We start from the raw sequence: 20,241 nt of genomic DNA on the forward strand, positions 1-20,241 counted from the left end.
CCTGTACGCCTTTGGAGTGTGGGAGGAAACCGAAGATCGCGGAGAAAACCCACGCAGGTCACGGGGAGAACGTACAAACACCGTACAATCAGCACCCGTAGTCGGGATCAAACCCGGGTCTCTGGCGCCGTGAGGCAGCAACTCTACTGCTGCGCCACCGTGCCGCTGGATATCTTGGTTGGCATGGACAAATTGGGCCGATGGGACTGTTTCTGTGCTGCCTGACTCTATGACTCTTATCTCTACCTACAAATTAAATGCAAGACAGTTATTCAATTACTTATGCAGTATGTGAATGTGTACACTGGTGTACAATGCTGTGTAAACCAGGAAGAAATATATATGTTAGTGCAACCCCTGTGACCACGTGGGCTTTCTCTGGTGCTTTGGTTTCCTCCCACATCTCAAAGACGGGCGGGTTTATAGGTTAATTGTCCTCTGTAAAAGTGCCCCTGGTGTGCAGGGAATCGATGTGAAAAAGTGATAACATAGAACTAGTTTGAACGGGTGATCGATCGTCAGTGTGGTCCGAAGGGTATGATTCCATGCTGTATCCCTAAACTAAAGTATTCACAATTACAAAGTGCTTTGATCTCATGGCAGGGGTTCAAGCCAAGCTCTGGAACGGTTCAGGAGCTGAATTTCCGCAGCAGTAAAAATGTCTGGGGTTACTTCAGCGTGGCAGCAGCAGGAGGTCTCCACGAGTTTGCTGACTCCCAGTTTGGGCACTGCTTTTCTTGGGGGGAGAACCGAGAAGAGGCCATCTCGTGAGTACTTTGCCCAATCATCCTTTCACTGAAAACTTCATGTCTCCTTGATTCAATAAACAATAGGTACAGGAGTAGGCCATTCGGCCCTTCGAGCCAGCACCGCCATTCAATGTGATCATTGCTGATCATTTACAATCATTATCCCGTTCCTGCCTTCTCCCCATACCCCCTGACTCCGCTATCATTAAGAACTCTATCTAGCTCTCTCTTTAAAGCTTCCAGAGAATTGGTCTCCACTGCCTTCTGAGGCAGCAAATTCCACCAATTTACAACTCTCCGACTGAAAATGTTTTTCCTCATCTCCATTCTAAATGGCCTACCCCTTATTCTTAAACTGTGGCCCCTGGTTCTGGACTCCCCCAACATTGGGAACATGTTTCCTGCCTCTAGCGTGTCCAATTCCTTAATAATCTTATATGTTTCAATAAGATCCCCTCTCATCCTTCTAAACTCCAGTGTATACAAGCCTAGTTGCTCCAGTCTTTCAACATACGACAGTCCCGCCATTCCGGGAATTAACCTAGTGAACCTACGCTGCACGCCCTCAATAGCAAGAATGTCCTTCCTCAAATTTGGAGACCAAAACTGGACACAGTACTCCAGGTGCGGTCTCACTAGGGCCCTGTACAACTGTAGAAGGACCTCTTTGCTCCTATACTCAACTCCTCTTGTCATACAGGCCAACATGCCATTAGCTTCGTTTTACAGGAGTATGCCCGATGCTCTCAGAGAATATTAGTGTAATATGTTCAGCAGGGACATTGTGGACCAAAAGGCCCGTGCTGTACTGTTCTTTAAAACACAGAATGCATAAGTAACCTAGCAGGTCAGAGCCAAGACCAACACTTATGTGCTTGCACATATTCCATATCTTTCCATTTCCACCATATCCAAATGCCTCTCCAAAAGTCTCTTAAATGCCACTATCATACCTACTTCCACCACCCACCCCTGGCAGAGGGTTCAAGGCCCTCACCACTCCCTGTTGAAAACACAGCTCCGTACAGCTTCTTTAAACTTTGCCCCTCTGACCTTAAAGCAATGCCCTCTAGTATTTGATTTTCCCATCCAGACTGACTACCCTGTCCATGCCTCTTGTAATTTTATACACTTCTATCAGGTCTCCCTGCAACCTCCGGCGCTCCAGATAAAAATGTTCAAGTCTGTCCAGCCTCTCCCTGTAGTTTCCACCCTCTAATCCAGGCATCATTCTGGTAAACCTCCTCTCCACCCTATCCACCACTTTTCTGTAATGGGGCGACTAAGTTTTATTGTTGAGTTTCCGGTTGAAACTCTTCCTAACGTCTGTATTACTTACACGCAGCAATATGGTGGTGGCGCTGAAGGAGCTGTCCATTCGTGGTGATTTCAGAACCACGGTGGAGTACCTGATCCGACTGCTGGAGACTGAGTCCTTCCAGCAGAACACCATTGACACTGGCTGGCTGGATCGGTTGATTGCAGAGAAAGTGCAGGTACAGTGGTTCAGCGAGCGATAGGAGTGGTGCACTTGGTCAGGAGAAAGAACTCCAGGTGAAATCCAGCTTCCAGTGGGGCAGTGGTAGACTTTGTGCCTTGTTCACCCCCGGTTGTGCAATGGGTCTGATTTTCCTTTGAGAACCCGATGGGAAAAATAAATCAGCGGGTAATTTAGACAGGTGACACATTTAGTTCATTGGTGCTTTATTTGTCTGCAACTGCAGAGTGAAATTCTTTGTGCATACATTACACATTCCAGCGCCAACATTTGTGGTGCCATTATTCAAAGTCCGGTTGGCCCATGCGCATTGTTTAGTTAGCAAGAAGCTGTTCTTGAACCTAGAGGTTACAATTTTCAGGCTCAGTAGTTCTAGTTTAGTTTAGAGATACTGCATGGAAACTGGCCCTTTGGCCCACCGAGTCTGTGCCGACCGGGGATCACCTGCAAACTAGTTCTACTCTACACACTCGGGACAATTTACAGAGGCCAATTAGCCTATGAGCCCGCACGTCTTTGGGATGTGGGAGGAAACTGGAGTACCCAAAGAAAATGTACGGGGTCATGGGGGAACATGCAAACTCCATACAGACAGCACCCATAGTCAGGATCGAACCCGGGTCTCTGGCACTGTGAGGCAGCAACTCTACCGCTGCGCCATCGTGCCGCCACTTACCTTCTTTACAATATGGTTGCAGTTCTGTTTACATGCAAGACAGTTATGCTGTTGAATATGCAGGGAAATAGTAGGGAATTTTATTTTTGTCACAGTGCAAAGAATTGAATAGCATATTTGGAGATACTGTTATATTCCCTGCACCATCTTTCTTTTGGATGTGGAGCAGATAAATCTAGAAGTGGAAGACTCTTGGCCCAGAGGGCACAGCCTCAGAATAAAAGGACGTACCTTTGGAATGGAGATGAAGAGGAATTTATTTATCTAGAGGGTGGTGAATCTGTAGAATTTATTGGCCACAGACGGTGGTGGAGGACAAGGCATTGAGTCATTTTAAAATGGAAATTGATAGGTCAGTACGGGCGTCAAAGGTTACGTGGAGAAGGGATGATAATTGGGTTGGGAGGGGACAAAAGATCAGCCATGATTGAATGGCCGAGTAGACTCGATGGGTCAAATGGCCGAGTAGACTCGATGGGTCAAATGGCCTAATTCCGCTGTTATGTCTTCTGTTTTTTTCACCTCTTAGGCTGAGAGGCCTGATACCATGCTGGGAATCGTGTGTGGATCTCTCCATGTCACAGATAAATCCTTCAGGAACAGTGTCTCCAATTTTCTTCACTCGTTGGAAAGGTAAAGGAAATTGACTAAGTTTAAAAAAAATGATCTTGCATGAATCATACTTTTTAATATCTGGATGTTTATTTCTTTCACCCCCTGTGCCACCAATCCTTTCCCTTAAATAATACCAATTGTCTGTCTGGTTCTTCGCCTCCCCAGGGGACAAGTCTTGCCAGCTCATACTCTTCTGAACATAGTGGACGTGGAACTCATTTTTGAAGGAGTGAAATATGCGCTGAAGGTAAATTTCTAAATGTAGAATGTGCATTTTTAAGACCCTCTTTTGGGAATTAATTTATGTGGCTGCGTTCATTTGTTCTTTACAAGAATCTCCACAATTCGCAAATGGGACTATTTTAGATGGGACTTCTTGGTCGGTGTGGACGAGTTGGGCCGAAGGTCCTATTTCCATGCTGTATGATTCTATGACTTCAATTTTGCCTGGAACCTTGAGATCTTGAAACTGTTTTGTCGCCCTGGAGGAACGTGATGATGAGAGGAAAGTGGGTTTAAAAGGCTTTCCGTTTGATGGTTGAAATGGTGCTGTTTGCAGCCTGGGAGGTTCCAAGCGAGCAGTCTTGCTTTGTTGCACCAATGTTCAATCGAAAAGAGTCGGGATTGTCGTCAGGGGTTGAGGGGAGAAGGCAGGAGAATGGAGTTGTGAGGGAAAGAGATATCAGCCATGATTGAATGGCAGAGTAGACTACATGGGCTGAATGGCATAATTCTGCTCCTATTGCTTATGAGTTTCTGACCCATTGAGTTCCTCCAGTACTTTGCACTTTGACCATGCTACTTATTTTGTTCACAGGTTACGCGCCAATCACCCAATTGCTACGTCGTGATCATGAACGATTCGTTTGTGGAGGTGGATGTTCATCGGCTGAGTGATGGCGGTCTGCTGTTGTCGTACGATGGCAGCAGCTATACGTCGTACATGAAGGAAGAGGTGGACAGGTGAGGATGTGTACCTCTGACTGAGGCCGCAAATAAACATTCTTAGTGGACCTTTGTCGGAAAAGCACTTCAACCTTGTGATCTTTGTGCTGCAGGTACCGTGTTACCATTGGTAACAAGACCTGCGTATTTGAGAAGGAGAATGACCCTTCGCTGTTACACTCGCCCTCTGCGGGAAAGCTGATCCAGTACACGGTGGAAGATGGCGGGCATGTTTTCGTAGAGCATTGCTTCGCTGAAATTGAGGTAAAGTTGCAGCAAAATCTCATGGGGAAGGAATATGAAGGGGGGAAGGGTGGTGAATCTGTGGAGTTATTGCCACAGAAGGCTGTGGAGGCCAAGTCAATCTGAAGAAGGGTGTCGACCCGAAACGTCACCCATTCCTTCTCTCCCGAGATACTGCCTGACCCGCTGTGTTACTCCAGCATTTTGTGTCTACCGTTGAGGCCACGTCAATTGATATTTTTAAGGCATAGATAGATACGGGTGTCGGGGGTTATGGGGACGAAGGCAGTAGAACGGGGTTAAGAGGGAAAGATAGATCAGCCACGGATGAATGGCAGAGTAGATTTGATGGACCGAATGGCCTAATTCTGCATCCTATACCTAATGAACTTATGAGCGAATCTGTGGCAGCACTGTGTGTTTACACTGTGCGTGACCAGGGGGATATTCAAACTGCAGATGCTGGAAATCTGGAATAAAAGCTGAAAGTGCTGGGATCACCCAGTAGAATGATTCGGGTGAAAGAACCTGCATTAGGACAGACTAGGAGAGACCCCCATTGTGTTAGCCTGATTCCTGTTTCTGATCTGTTCACCTCAAGCCTCTGCCCCCTCCCCCTCTACTTGTTGATTCCACTATCATGGGTAAAACACCCTATCTATTCCCCTCGTCATCTTATACATCTCTATAAAATTGTTCCTCAGCCTCCTGTACTCCAAGGAATAAAGTCCTAGTGTGGAGTCCACAGCATAGCAGGCTAGGACAGATCAGCCAAGCATTTATTCCCATGTCCGACAAATGCACCGTAGAAACCATCACAGCATATTTTGGGAAAAGCTCCATCCAAGACCGCAAGAAACTGCAGAGAATTGTAGACACAACCCAGACCATCACACAACCTCCCTTCCATTGACTCCATCTACACTTCTCGCTGCCTCATCAAGGCCACTAGTATAATCAAGGACCAATCTCACCCTGGACACTCCCTCTTCTCCCCACTTCCATCAGGCAAGAGGTACAGAAGTGTGAAACCTCCAGATTCAGGGACAGTTTCTTTCCAGCTTCATCAGGCAACTAAACCATTCTATCAACAAGATAGCAGTTCTGTGCTACCACATTGGAGACCCTCGAACTATCTTTAATCGGACAACTGGACTTTATCTTGCACTAAATGATATTCCCTTTATCCTGTATCTATACCTTGTGGACGGCTTAATTGTAATCACATATTGTCTTTCCACTGACTGGATAGCACGCAACAAAAAGCTTTTCACTCACATCTGTATATCTGACAATAAATTAAACTAACTAAATATATCAATTAATCTGATGCAGGCTTTTTAACTGTCTGGCATCATGGATAATCCTTTATGCCATATGTACATATGACAATTTTCCAGCAATTTATTAGTTAGTTTTTTTCTCCTTTTTGGTTTAGGCTTATTATTGTCACAAGCACTAAGGTGCAGTGAAAGTTTTGTTTTGTATGCTATCCAATCAGATCAGATAATACCATACATAAATACAATCCAGCCAAACTTAAGTGAAATGGGTAGAGCAAAGGGGAAGATACAGAGTGCAGAATATACTTTTCAGTATTCCAGCACATTAGTTCCATAGAGAAAGTACACAATGGGGAGAAGTGAATCGGACAGCACGCTAGCTTATGGAAGGACTGTTCAAACGTCTTCTGAAAACAATGGAGAGGAAGCTGTTCCTGAATCTGGTGGTGCTTGCTTTCAACCTTCTGTATCTTCGACACGACGGAAGTGGGGAGAAGAAGGAATGATGGAGTGGGAAAAGTTCATCACAGCGTTAATTTATTTACAATTAGTGGCCATGTAGTGATTACATTGTTCGAGCAGCAATAGAGTCAAAGGCATATTAAATGCAGATACAAGGAACTACAGATGCTGGTTGACCAAAAAATATATAAAGTGCTGGAATAACTCAGCAGGTCAGGCAACATCTCTGGAGAACATGAATAGGTGACCTTTCGGGTCGGGACCCCTCCACATCAGTCTGAAGAAGGGTCCTGACCTGAAATATTACCAATCCATGTCCTCCAGAGATGCTGTCTGACCTGCTGAGTTACTCCAGCAGTTTGTGTCTTTTTTCTCATATTGAATGAATCTTGATCCAAACATTGCACGAGTGGCACGAGTGAAAAGTATTAGAAACAAAGAAAATAGGTGCAGGAGTAGGCCATTTGGCCCTTCGAACCAGCACCGCCATTCAATATGATCATGGCTGATCATTCAAAATCAGTACCCCGTTCTTGCTTTCTCCCCATATCCCTTGATTCCGTTAGCCCTAAGAGCTATATCTAACCCTCTCTTGGGAAAATCCAGTGAATTGGTCTCCGCTGCCTTCTATGGCAGAGAATTCCACAGATTCACAACTCTGGCTGAAAAAGTTTTTCCTCATCTCAGTCCTAAATGGCCTACCCCTTTTTCTTAAACTGTGACCCCTGGTTCTGGACTCCCCCAACATGGGGAACATTTTTTCTGCACCTAGCCTGTCCAATCCCTTAAGAATTTTATATGTTTCGATAAGATCCCCTCTCACCCTAAATTCCAGTGAATTTCAGTGAATACTAGACCAAGTGGACCCGTTGGTGCAGCACCCTCATCTCTCCCTCCCTCCCCCCTCCCTCCCCCCTCCCCCTCTCCCTCCCCCCTCCCCCTCTCCCTCCCCCTCCCCCTCTCCCTCCCCCTCTCCCTCCCCTCTCCCTCCCCTCTCCTCTCCCTCTCCCTCCCCCTCTCGCTCTCCCTCCTCCTCTCCCTCCCCCTACTCCATCCCCCTCAACCCTTATCCTCCCACCCACCCTCCCTCCCCCTCCCTGCCTAGGAGATAGATTTAAACTTTTAAATGTAAATAACTTAAAAAATATAACATCAATTTCAATTAAACATCTTCCATTAGCACCAAAGGGACGACGGTGAGTAAGATGGGCCTAAAATTGACGCGCTATCGTGTACCGTTTTGGCTGTAGTTCAAGAACAAACAAACAAACAAACAAACGATAGTTTTAGTAAATCGATAAGCCCATTAGTATGGGGTTTATTGTCCTTTGACAGAACATTTAGCATCTGTACGGGGAAAGACCACCAAGTTGGTAAAGGCTGACGAGAGACATTGGGACTAAGCGTGCTGGCGTGTGAGGATCTGTTGATGGGCGTGCTGCATTTCCTTCCTGCTGCAGGTGATGAAGATGGTGATGACACTGGCTGCAAAAGCCTCCGGCTGCATCCATTATGTGAAGCGACCGGGAGCAATCCTGGAACCAGGCTGCGTGATTGCCAAGCTGCAACTGGACGATCCAAGCAGAGTTCAGCAGGTTAGCGACAATCCCACTCTTAGTTAATTAGATTTACCTGTCCCCAATGTCTTGAAATTAATCCGTACCTAAACCCAGCACAATTTTCTGCTAGCCTCCTTGTTGAATAATCTAGCAACAACAACAAAAAGATGCTTCATGAAGGTGAATACAGTTGAATCATCTATTTCATGCCCAAGTGATAAATTAGTTACCTCTTAACTAAACTAAACCAAATAGTCGATTCCACATTTCTCCGAGTGCCCCGGTTTCCTCCCGCACTCCAAAGACGTGCAGGTTTGTAGGTTACTAGGCTTCTGTAAATTCTCCCTAGGGTGTAGGATAAAACTAGTGATTTAATGTATGGGTGGTCGCTGGTTTTAATGCTTTAGATATGCAGGGAAATGGATTATGTGCAGGCAGAGAAGTGTTGGTCTTGGCATCATGTTCAGTACAGTCTTTGTGGGCCGAAGGTGATGGTTCAGGTCGAGTTTGAAGAAAGCTCCAAACTTCCTATGTTTCCAGAAATGACATCTTCCATATAGTCTGAAGGGTCACAAACTGCATCAGTTTGCTGATACCAAAAAGAGACGTGTTTTTACACACAAATTCTGTGAGAGCGAATTTTATTCTGTACCTCAAGCGTTTGATTTGTGAATTCCATTAAGGTAAATCTCCATTAACGGAAATGCGATGGGGTCACCTGTAATGTGTTTCCTCTTTCTCTAGTTTCGAAGAAGGGTGTTAACCCGAGGATTTTTAATTCTCTCTCTCTCTCTCTCTCTCTCTTTCCACCTATAGTGCCCTATCTACCAAGTGTTTTCAACATTTTCTGTTCTTGTTTCATGCTGCCTTACAGCGCCAGAGATCCAGATCCAGTAGCGCAGCGGTAGAGTTGCTGCTTTACAGCGAATGCAGCGCCGGAGACTCAGGTTCGATCCTGACTACGGGTGCTGCACTGTAAGGAGTTTGTACGTTCTCCCCGTGACCTGCGTGGGTTTTCTCCGAGATCTTCGGTTTCTTCCCACACTCCAAAGACGTACAGGTATGTAGGTTAATTGGCTGGGTAAACGTTAAAAAAAAATTTAAAAAAATTGTCCCTAGTGGGTGTAGGATAGTGTTAATGTACGGGGATCGCTGGGCGGCACGGACTTGGTGGGCCGAAAAGGCCTGTTTCCGGCTGTATATATATGATATGATATGATAAGGGGGCTGTCTCCATGGAGTTTGTACATTCTCCCTGTGACCGCGTGGGTTTTCTCCAGGTGCTCCAGTTTCCTCCCACATTCCAAAGACGTACACGTTTTAGGTTAATTGGCTTCTGTAAATAGTCCCTAGTGTGCAGGATATGAAAAATTTGCTAACATGGAACTAGTGTAACATGGAGCAATCATAGGTTGGCGTGGTAGGTAGGCCAGAAGGCCTGTTTCCATGCTGTACCTCTGAACTAAATAGCTGATTCCACATGGCATTTCACACATGCAGGATATTGAACTACGGATCTTTGACATGGATATCACTGTATAATATTTAACTCAATCATTTGTATGATATAGAAATATTTAAATAGTTTAGCAGCCTACTCAGTCTCAACATGTGTCAACACATGGCTTGGAAGCAGATTTTGACAGGGCTCAGCCGAAAGTAGGCTTCAACCAGGAGTTTCTGTGCACAGTAACCTCCCAGATTTGAGATAACTTTACAGATATGGCGTGGAAACAGATCCTTCGGCCCACTGAGTCCCCGCTGACTAGCGATCACCCTCGTACACTAGCACTATCCTACACACCAGGAACAACTTTATAATTTTTACCGAAGCAAATTAACCAACAAACCTGTTTCTGTCTTTGGAGTGTGGGAGGAAAATGGAGATTCTCCCGTCTGTACGTTCTCCATCATAGTCACAGGGAGTATGTACAGACTCTGTATAGACAGCACCGTTGTTAGGATCGAACCCTGATCTCTGGTGCTGTAAGGCAGTAACTGCCACTGTGGCGCCCAGTCAAATCAGGAGAAATTATGTGGACCGGACTCATTTTAACATTAGAAAATCAAATATCAGATTGATGATCATAATAAGATCATAAGTGATAGGAGTAGAATTAGGCCATTCGGCCCATCAAGTCTACTCCGCCATTCAACCATGGCTGATCCATCTCTCCCTCCTCACCTCATTCTCCTGCCTTCTCCTCATAACCTCTGCCACCCTTATATTGGGAGAAACAGTTTATTTGGGCCACCTTTCCCACACTGACCAAGATGCACCATCTACACGAGTCCCATTTCCCTGAATTTGCCTCTAAACCTTTCTTATCCATGTACCTCTCCAACTGTTTGTCAAATGCTGTTATGGTAATAGTATAGTGTCAACTACCCCCTCTGGCAGTCGTTCCATGTGCCCACCACCCACTGTGTTGAAAAATGTTGCCCCTCTGGTTCCTATTAAACCTTCCCCCAGCCACCTTTTGAAGTTGGTGGTGGTGGGATGATCCCTGTTGTACAGGCAACCACCCACAGAAAGCTCTTGTATCTTTGGAGAGACGCTGTGTGTCATTCTGTGCCTGGCGCCACTCAGTGGCAGAGCAGCGAACAGCAAAGCCCTTCACTAATCAGACTGAATAATCTTCACTGGGCGGTGTCTAAACAGGAAGTATTAGATTTAAATACCAATTGCAAAGCAAAATAAAGTGATTGGTGGGGAAAAATCATGATGCATTTCAGAAAGTAATAACAGATGCATGCTGAAACTAAAACTTGTCAAGAGATTTTAAAATACTAACAAATAATTACATTTGGATGAATAACCTGGCAATAATTATTGATTCACTTGCACTCATGGATCACAACTGATTTTTTTGGTATTTTTATTGGGTAATAAGGAAGCAAGGGTGCTTGAGTCTTTCTTTCAACTTTAAAGATATAACTTGGAAACAGGCCCTTCAGCCAACCATGTCTGCCAGCCAGCGATCGATCACCCTGTACATTCGCACGATGCTACACACTAGGACAAATTACAGAAGCCAATTCACCTGCAAACCTGTATGTTTTTGGAATGTGGGAGGAAACCGTGGGAACCCGGAGAAAACCCACGTGGTCACGAGGAGAATGTGCAATCTCCCTGCAGATTGCTCCCATAATTAGGATGGAATCTGTGTCTCTGGTGCTGTCAGGCAGCATCTCTACTGCTGCGCCACTGTGCCATCCCTTTCATTGAGGTGCTATTTGTAGATTTTCTTGCAAAAGAAACAGAGTAGCTCTGTGCATTGGGATAGCCCTAGCCATTTAAAAATCTTTTCATCTCTGGTCTTTTGTCCAACCATCTGCCTATCAACCTCCTCAACCCCCTCCCAACTCGCCTGTATCAACACATTACCTGCCTGGCTTTGTCCTCCCCCCTCCTCTCTTCCAGCTTCCTTTCCCACCCCAAACAATCAGTCTGAAAAAGGGTCCTGATGTCCTCCAGAAATGCTGTCTGACCCGCTGAGTTACTCCAACACGTTGTGTCTTTCTTCACAGCAGACAGCATTTGCTGCCACCAAGTGGTATGATGCTGATCTGCACCCTGAAGATCCCTACGTAGGAAGTTACTTAATCCCACTTGAACTGTATTTTGATGAGAGGAGAGACACGTGGCCAAGGAGAGGCAGAGAAAGTCAGGTGCAACCACTTAATCTGCTTCTGGCCCATTAACTGCGTATTTCTCCTGGCTGGAAGTGATCATAGAAACATAGAATCCATAGGTGCAGGAGGAGGCCATTTGGCCCTTTGAGCCAGCACCGCCATTCATTGTGATCATGGTTGATCATCTACAATTAGTAACCTGTGCCTGCCTTCTCCCCATATCCCTTGATTCCACTAGCCCCTGGAGCTCTATCTAACTCTCTTTTAAATTCATCTAGTGAGTTTGCCTCCACTGCCCTCTGTGGCAGAGAATTCCACAAATTCACAACTCTCTGGGTGAAAAGGTTTTTTCTCACCTCAGTTTTAAATGGCCTCCCCTTTATTCTTAGACTGTGTCCCCTGGTTTTGGACCCCCCCAACATTGGGCACATTTTTCCTGCATCTAGCTTGTCCAGTCCTTTTATGATTTTATACGTCTCTACAAGATCCCCTCTCATCCTTCTAAACTCCAGTGAATACAAGCCTAGTCTTTCCAATCTTTCCTCATGTGTGTTGAACAAGGATGGTGACAAATTTCATTGAGAGTCCCTTTACTGTCCCTATCATACCTGTATTTTCTCTCTCCCTGACTCTCATTCTGAGGAAGGATCTTGAAACGTCACCTATTCCTTTTCTCCAGAGATGCTACCTGACCTGCTGAGTTACTGCAGAATTTTGTGGAGTATCTTCCCTTTACTGTCAAATGTGTACTCATTATCGATGATAGTCAGTTGTATGAGACGCCAAGGTGTAAGGCTGATGAGAGAGGAGGGAATTGATGCATCCAGGATTCAGGAGGACAAATATTTGGCTTGCTGATCATGGTCTTTACTGCTTCAGAGTTAAATATCGCCAAGACCAAGAATTTGAATCTGAGTCATTATAGCTCAGACCTATGTACTTTGCTGATAGGCAAATCTTGAGTAACTTTGCTGAGCTAACTTTGAAATGTAGGACACAAAGTGCTGGAGTAATTCTGTGGAGGACATGGATAGGCAACGTTTCGTGATGGGACATTTCTACAGACTGATTGTAGGATGGGGGAGAAAGCTGGAAAAGAGGTGAGAAAAGGGTGTGGGAAGTGATAGGTGTTTACAGGTGTCGGGAAGGGGGGTGTGTTTAATTAGATGAGTGGACAAAGTTTAGTTTATTTAGTTTAGTTGAGAGATACAACATGGAGACAGGCCCTTCGGCCCACGGAACCTACGTCGACCCATGATCACCCGTATACTAGTTCTATCCTACACAATAGGGACAATTTACAGAAGCCAATTAACCTACAAGCCTGCACATCTTTGGGATGTGGGAGGAAACCAGTAACGAGTTAAACCGTTACTTTGGATCTGTGTTTACTGAGGAGGATACACACAATCTCCCAAATGTTCTAGGGGCCGGAGAACCTAGGGTGATGGAGGAACTGAAGGAAATCCACATTAGGCAGGAAATGGTTTTGGGTAGACTGATGGGACTGAAGGCTGATAAATCCCCAGGGCCTGATGGTCTGCATCCCAGGGTACTTAAGGAGGTGGCTCTAGAAATAGTGGAAGCATTGGAGATCATTTTTCAATGTTCTATAGATTCAGGATCAGTTCCTGTGGATTGGAGGATAGCAAATGTTATCCCACTTTTTAAGAAAGGAGGGAGAGAGAAAACGGGTAATTATAGACCAGTTAGTCTGACATCAGTGGTGGGGAAGATGCTGGAGTCAATTATAAAAGACGAAATTGCTGAGCATTTGGATAGCAGTAACAGGATCATTCCGAGTCAGCATGGATTTACGAAGGGGAAATCATGCTTGACAAATCTACTGGAATTTTTTGAGGATGTAACTAGGAAAATTGACAGGGGAGAGTCAGTGGATGTGGTGTACCTCGACTTTCAGAAAGCCTTCGACAAGGTCCCACATAGGAGATTAGTGGGCAAAATTAGGGCACATGGTATTGGGGGTAGGGTACTGACATGGATAGAAAATTGGTTGACAGACAGAAAGCAAAGAGTGGGGATAAATGGGGCCCTTTCGGAATGGCAGGCAGTGACCAGTGGGGTACCGCAAGGTTCGGTGCTGGGACCCCAGCTATTTACGATATACATTAATGACTTAGGCGAAGGGATTAAAAGTACCATTAGTAAATTTGCAGATGATACTAAGCTGGGGGGGTAGTGTGAATTGTGAGGAAGATGCAATAAGGCTGCAGGGTGACTTGGACAGGTTGTGTGAGTGGGCGGATACATGGCAGATGCAGTTTAATGTAGATAAGTGTGAGGTTATTCACTTTGGAAGTAAGAATAGAAAGGCAGATTATTATCTGAATGGTGTCAAGTTAGGAGGAGGGGGAGTTCAACGAGATCTGGGTGTCCTAGTGCATCAGTCAATGAAAGGAAGCATGCAGGTACAGCAGGCAGTGAAGAAAGCCAATGGAATGTTGGCTTTCATAACAAGAGGAGTTGAGTATAGGAGCAAAGAGGTCCTTCTACAGTTCTACCGGGCCCTGGTGAGACCGCACCTGGAGTACTGTGTGCAGTTTTGGTCTCCAAATTTGAGGAAGGATATTCTTGCTATGGAGGGCGTGCAGCGTAGGTTCACTAGGTTAATTCCCGAATGGCGGGACTGTCATATGTTGAAAGGCTGGAGCGATTGGGCTTGTATACACTGGAATTTAGAAGGATGAGAGGGGATCTTATTGAAACATATAAGATAATTAGGGGATTGGACACATTAGAGGCAGGAAACATGTTCCCAATGTTGGGGGAGTCCAGAACAAGGGGCCACAGTTTAAGAATAAGGGGTAGGCCATTTAGAACGGAGATGAGGAAGAACTTTTTCAGTCAGAGAGTGGTGAAGGTGTGGAATTCTCTGCCTCAGAAGGCAGTGGAGGCCAGTTCGTTGGATGCTTTCAAGAGAGAGCTGGATGGAGCTCTTAAGGATGGCGGAGTGAGGGGGTATGGGGAGAAGGCAGGAACGGGGTACTGATTGAGAGTGATCAGCCATGATCGCATTGAATGGCGGTGCTGGCTCGAAGGGCTGAATGGCCTCCTCCTGCACCTATTGTCTATTGTCTATTGTCACCCGGAGAAAACCCACAGAGTCCTACAGAGAGCGTACAAACTACGTACAGACAGCACCAATAGTAATGATCGAACACGGGTCTCTGGCGGTGTGATACAGCAACTCTATCGCTGTGCCACTGTACCGCCTAGAGATGAGATGAGAAAGGCTGGAGATGAAAAGGAAACAAAGGGGTGTTAGATAAGGGGAGAGGAGGAATGAAATGTAAATGAAAGGTTAAAAAATAGAAAATCTGTTGGAGTTGTATTACAATGTTGTTTATTCTTTTTTTTTAAAATTGTGTTTTATGCTTCAATGTAGGCTGAGTTATTCACACATCCTCTGCCCAGCATCCAGAGCTTGGCTCTCTGTGGAGAAAAACTTCACCGCATCTTCCATTACGTCCTGGACAGTCTGGGGAACATCATGAACGGATTCTGCCTGCCCGATTCCTACTTTGACATCAAGGTACTGTCACGGAAAGATGTAGAGAGAGATGTGGTCAAATGTGGAGGAGCGGGCTATAATCTAGAGGGGCAAGCCATTATACTTCCCTCCCTCCCCCCCCCCCCCCCCCCTTCCTCCACCCTAGACATTTAGCCACATAGTATCCCCCTTGAGATCGCACCTTCCCTACCCATCAGGTCACCACCCGTTCTGAGGTCATTTGTTGCCGGCCCTGACTTGTCCTGGTCTTATCTCACCTCCAGTTCTCTCTCTCCCCCCCCGACCCCAACTCCCTACTTTCATTCTGAAGAAGGGTTCCAACCCAAAATGTCACCTATCCCATTTCTCCTGAGATGCCACCTGACCCGCTGAGTTACTGCAGCATTTTGTGCCCATCTAAGTCATAATGTGTGTTGTTTGCTATGAAATGAGGATCCTCTTCAAACCATGAAATTGGTTCATGTTGGGTTTTTGTTTTGATATAAAATGTTGGTTTTAAGAATACAGAGTATAGAACAGCACAGGAACAGGTCTTTCGTCCCGCAATGTCTGTGCCAAACATGAAGCCAAGACCCAACTCATATCTGCTTGCACGTGATCCATAATCGCTCCATTTCCTGCATATCCATGGGTCCGTTTAAACGTCTCTTAAATGCCTTATCGTATCTGACTCCACCATCACCCGTGGCAGTGCATTTCAGACACCCACCACTCTCGCTGTAAAAACCCATGCCCCACACATCTCCTTCAGGCTTTGCCCCTCTCATCTCAAAGCTGTGCCCTTTTAGTGTTGGATTTATTCAAGACTTGGATGAACTAAAGACAGAGAGGTTTTTTTAACACTCAGTGCTGGGCTAGCCATTGCTTTGACTGATTTAGCTGCTAAATGCTGGACAATTTGAAAGCAAAGTGAAGAAAACACATTAAATGAAAACTACATTAAATAAAAGGGAGAAGATTGTCGTAAGAAATAAATGGAACCAGATTTATATTGATTTGCTGTGTTGCGATTTGTCTAACCGAGGAGTTTTCCAATAACTGGATTGGAGGCACAGGTAGTACAGCAACCCTGCTCAGGATGGCTTAAGCATCACAATTTGCAATCCATGTATCTGTTCAAATGTCGTTATTTTACCTGCCTCAGCCACCGATCGAGGTGCTCCATCTCCACGCTTCACTTGCCTGCGTTTGGCCCATATCCCTCTCAACCTCTCCTATCTATGTACTTGGCCAAAGGTCTTTCAAATGTTGTTATTGTACCTGCCTCATCTACCTATTCTGGCAGCTCGTTCCAGATACCCACCACCCTCTGTGTGAAAAAGTCACCCTGCTCGTTCCTATTAAATCTTTTCTCTCACACCTTAAGCCTAGGTCCTCTGGTTCTTGATTCACCTACCCTAGGGAAAGACTCTGTGCATTCACTCTTATCAATTCCCCTCATGATTTTATGTACTTGTATAAGATCTCCCTTTAGCTTGCTTTGCTACATGGAATGAAGCTGTAGCCTGCCCTCGCGGGCGAGCCTAACATGCCCCCATGTCCTACAAATGTATAAATTAAGCTAAAGGAGGCTTTCCAGATATAAAAAGATTTTGAAAGATATGGGCCTAACATGGGCAAATAAGACTAGCTTAGATGGGCATCGTGGTTGCCTGGGACGAACTGGGCTGAAGGACCTGTTTCCATGCTGTATGCCTGTGGCATCTCAGATAAGCCTATTTCACCCTTTATGCAATATGTGCACATGACAATTTTCTAGCAATTATTAATCACAGTTTATTAGCGACAGTAAGAAAAATGTTTCTTACCTCCTCCATTCTAATAAACTAAGTAATAGGTGGAGCTGCTGCCTCACAGTGACTGTGTCCTGACCTCGATCCTGACCTCTGGTGCTGCCTGTGCGGAGTTTGCACGTTCTCTCTGTGACTGCATGGGTTTCCTCCGGGTGCTCCGGATTACCCCCACATCCCAAAGACGTGCGGGTTTGTAGGCTAATTGGTCTCTGTAACTTTCACAAGTGTGTAGGGATGTGGAGAAAGTGGGATAGAATAGAACTAGTGTGAACGGGTGATTGATGGTCGGCGTGTGCTCAGCGGGCCGTTTACATGCTGTATTTCTAAACTAAACTGAACTAGTCACAGTCTGGAGATAGATACAAAGTGCTGGAGAAACTCAGCGGGTCAGGCAGTATCCTTGGAGGAAAAGGAGGGATGACGTTTCGGTTTGGGACCCTTCTTCAGATAGAAGAAGGGTGCCGACCCAAAATGTCACATCCTTTTCCTCCAGAGGTACTGCCTGACCCGCGAGTTACTCCAGTGCTTTGTGTCTATTTTTGATACAAACCCTTAAATGCAGTTCCTTGTCTCTGCTTAGTTAGCTGGTTAGTTTAGTGTATTGTCACATGGAACGAGGTACAGTGAAAAAAAAGCTTTTGTTACGTGCTAACCGGGCCACGGAAAGACAATACATGATTACCACTAAGCCATCCACAGTGTACAGATACGATACAGGGAATAATGTTTAGTGCAAGATAATCTCCAGTAAAGAACAAAGGTAGTCCAAGGGTTTCCAGTTAAGTAGAAGACAGCTTTGGACCGCTCTCTAGTTGTTGATAGGATGGCTCATTTGCCTGATAACAGCTGGGAAGAAACTGTCCCTGAACATGGAGGAATATACTTGAGGCAAATTCTGGTGTCACTGCTCTTGGTTATTTGAGGTCTGCTGACTTGCTATCAGAATGGAACCTGGAAGCTTGGTTTGTGTGATGGGGTCTAACATGACATGATGTAGTTCCTCGATTAAGGCAAGGAGAAGATTCAAAGTCTCAAAGAAGGAAATTGTATTTTATTGCATTGTATTCTTCTGTTGCAGTTGAAAAACTGGGTGGAAAGACTAATGCAGACGTTGAGGGACCCATCCCTCCCACTGTTGGAGCTGCAGGATATCATGACCAGTGTTGCTGGACGAATCCCCCAGGCAGTGGAGAAGGCTATCAAAAAAGAGATGGCGCAGTATGCAAGCAATATCACCTCTGTGCTCTGCCAATTCCCCAGCCAGCAGGTACTTTTTTAACACAAAGGGTGGTGGGTTTATAGAACGAACTGCCGGTGGAGGTAGTTGAGGGAGGTATTACATTTGCACAGGTATATGGATAGGACAAGTTTAAAGGGTTATGGGCCAAGCACGGTTACGTGGGACTAGTGTAGCTGGGGCATGTTGTCGGCTTGGGCCGCAGGGCCTGTTTCCGTGCTGTATGTCTCTATGACGCGATAGATTTTGCCTACTTCTTTGGTTATATTTATTCATTATCACGTGAACCGAGAGACAGTGAAAAACTTTGTGTTGCCTTCTGTCCAATCAGGTCAGATACAATACCTCAAGTGCATTAGGTAGAGCAAAGGGAAACGTGCAGAGAGGAGAATATAGTTCTCAGCATTGTCGCCCGCTAGTTTCATAATCATGTTCCAATGTCCGCAATGAGGTCGTGTGAATTGGACAGTACCCGAGCTAATGGAAGGACTGCCCTGAAGCCTGACAACAGAGGAGAGGAAGCTGCTCCTGAATCTGATGGTGCCAGCTGTCACGTTACTGTACCTTTTGCCCGACGGGAGCAGGGAGATAAAGGAATGACTGGGGTGGGCATTATGTTAGTTACTTTTCCGAGGCAGTGTAAAGTGTAGTTGGAGTCGGTGGTGGGGAGTCTGGTCTATGTGTTGGACTGGGCTACATCTACAACTCTCTGCAACTCAATGCTGTTCCTAAACCAAGCTGTGATGCAACACGACAGTATATTTTTTATGTTGTAACTGTAGATGTTGTAAGAGTCATTGGAGACAAATTTCCTGGGTCTCAGGTATTCGAGGCGTTGATCTTTGAAGATGTTTACATGGAGTTGAGCTGCATATTCAGAGATTAGTTTTTATGACTCCAAGTTAGATCAAAACATCAGCAGAAAATGTGACTCAAAGGGGCGGCGTGGCGCAGCTGGTCGAGCCGGTGCATCACAGCCCCAGTAATCTCGGGTGCTGTCTATGTGGAGTTTGCATGTTTTGTTCTCCCTGTTGACTGCAAGGCTTTCCTCCGGGTGCGCTGGTTTCCTCCCACATCCCAAAGATGTGCAGGTTTGTCAGTTAATTGGGCCTCTGTAAAATTGCCCCTAAAGTGTAGGGAGTGGATGCGCAAGTGAGATAACAGAACTAGTGTGAACGGGTGATCAATGGAACTAGTGTGAATGGGTGATCAATAGAACTAGTGTGAACGGGTGATCAATAGAACTCGTGTGAACGGGTGATCAATGGCATGGACTTAGTGGGCCGAAGTGCCTGTTTCCATGCTGTATCTAAACAAAACTAAAACTGAAAACTCATCTCAAGAACGATGATGACAAGTACCCGACGTGAGGTTACATCCCCTGGTTTTCAGGTGGAGACAATTTAAAGCATCCAGCCAAATGCGATTGTCATTTCGATGTTGGGTGTGCTAGCTTAAAGTCTTTGCTGATTGAAGATATAATATCATATCATATCATATCATATATGTTTTTTCTTATCAGATTGCCAACATTCTGGACAGTCACGCTGCAACTCTGAATAGGAAATCGGAGAGGGAGGTTTTCTTCATGAATACACAGAGCATCGTTCAGCTGGTGCAGAGGTTGGTCATCCAGTTAGACTCACAAAACTGGAGTAACTCAGTGGGTCAGGCAGCATCTCTGAAAAAAGGGAATAGGTGACGCTACGGTCGAGACCCTTCAGACTGAGTGTCAGGGGACAGGGAATAGAGAGATATAGGTCTGTCTTTACAGAGGCACATTGGTGATGGGTGCAGTCAATGTTAATGGGTTAGGATCTGCCCTAGAAATAGTGGTGACCCAGGCTTTGGAAGTCAGATTTACACTGCTGCAGATTCCACAGGCTGGCATGAGACCGTAAGACATCGCAGCAGAATTAGGCCATTCAACCCATCAAGTCTACTCTGCCATTCAATCATGGCTGATGTATTTCTCCCTCTCAATCCCATTCACCTGCATTCTTCCCGTAACCT

General features: G+C 45.5%; 1 protein-coding gene across 2 annotated transcripts in view; it reads left to right on the forward strand.

Annotated features, from left to right (window-relative positions):
• The window catches only part of acaca (acetyl-CoA carboxylase alpha), a 222,738-nt gene that overhangs the window by 32,757 nt on the left and 169,740 nt on the right, over window positions 1-20,241 (forward strand). For both annotated transcript variants that reach the window (XM_078422758.1, XM_078422759.1), the window contains exons 13-22: window positions 604-767; window positions 2,095-2,245; window positions 3,453-3,556; window positions 3,704-3,785; window positions 4,356-4,501; window positions 4,597-4,747; window positions 7,932-8,066; window positions 15,073-15,219; window positions 18,070-18,258; window positions 19,751-19,851. In XM_078422758.1, coding sequence (XP_078278884.1) covers window positions 604-767; window positions 2,095-2,245; window positions 3,453-3,556; window positions 3,704-3,785; window positions 4,356-4,501; window positions 4,597-4,747; window positions 7,932-8,066; window positions 15,073-15,219; window positions 18,070-18,258; window positions 19,751-19,851 — 1,370 coding nt within the window. The remainder of the gene's footprint in view (window positions 1-603; window positions 768-2,094; window positions 2,246-3,452; window positions 3,557-3,703; window positions 3,786-4,355; window positions 4,502-4,596; window positions 4,748-7,931; window positions 8,067-15,072; window positions 15,220-18,069; window positions 18,259-19,750; window positions 19,852-20,241) is intronic.

The sequence above is a fragment of the Rhinoraja longicauda genome, chromosome 26, assembly GCF_053455715.1.
Source record: "Rhinoraja longicauda isolate Sanriku21f chromosome 26, sRhiLon1.1, whole genome shotgun sequence".
NCBI lineage: Eukaryota > Metazoa > Chordata > Chondrichthyes > Rajiformes > Arhynchobatidae > Rhinoraja > Rhinoraja longicauda.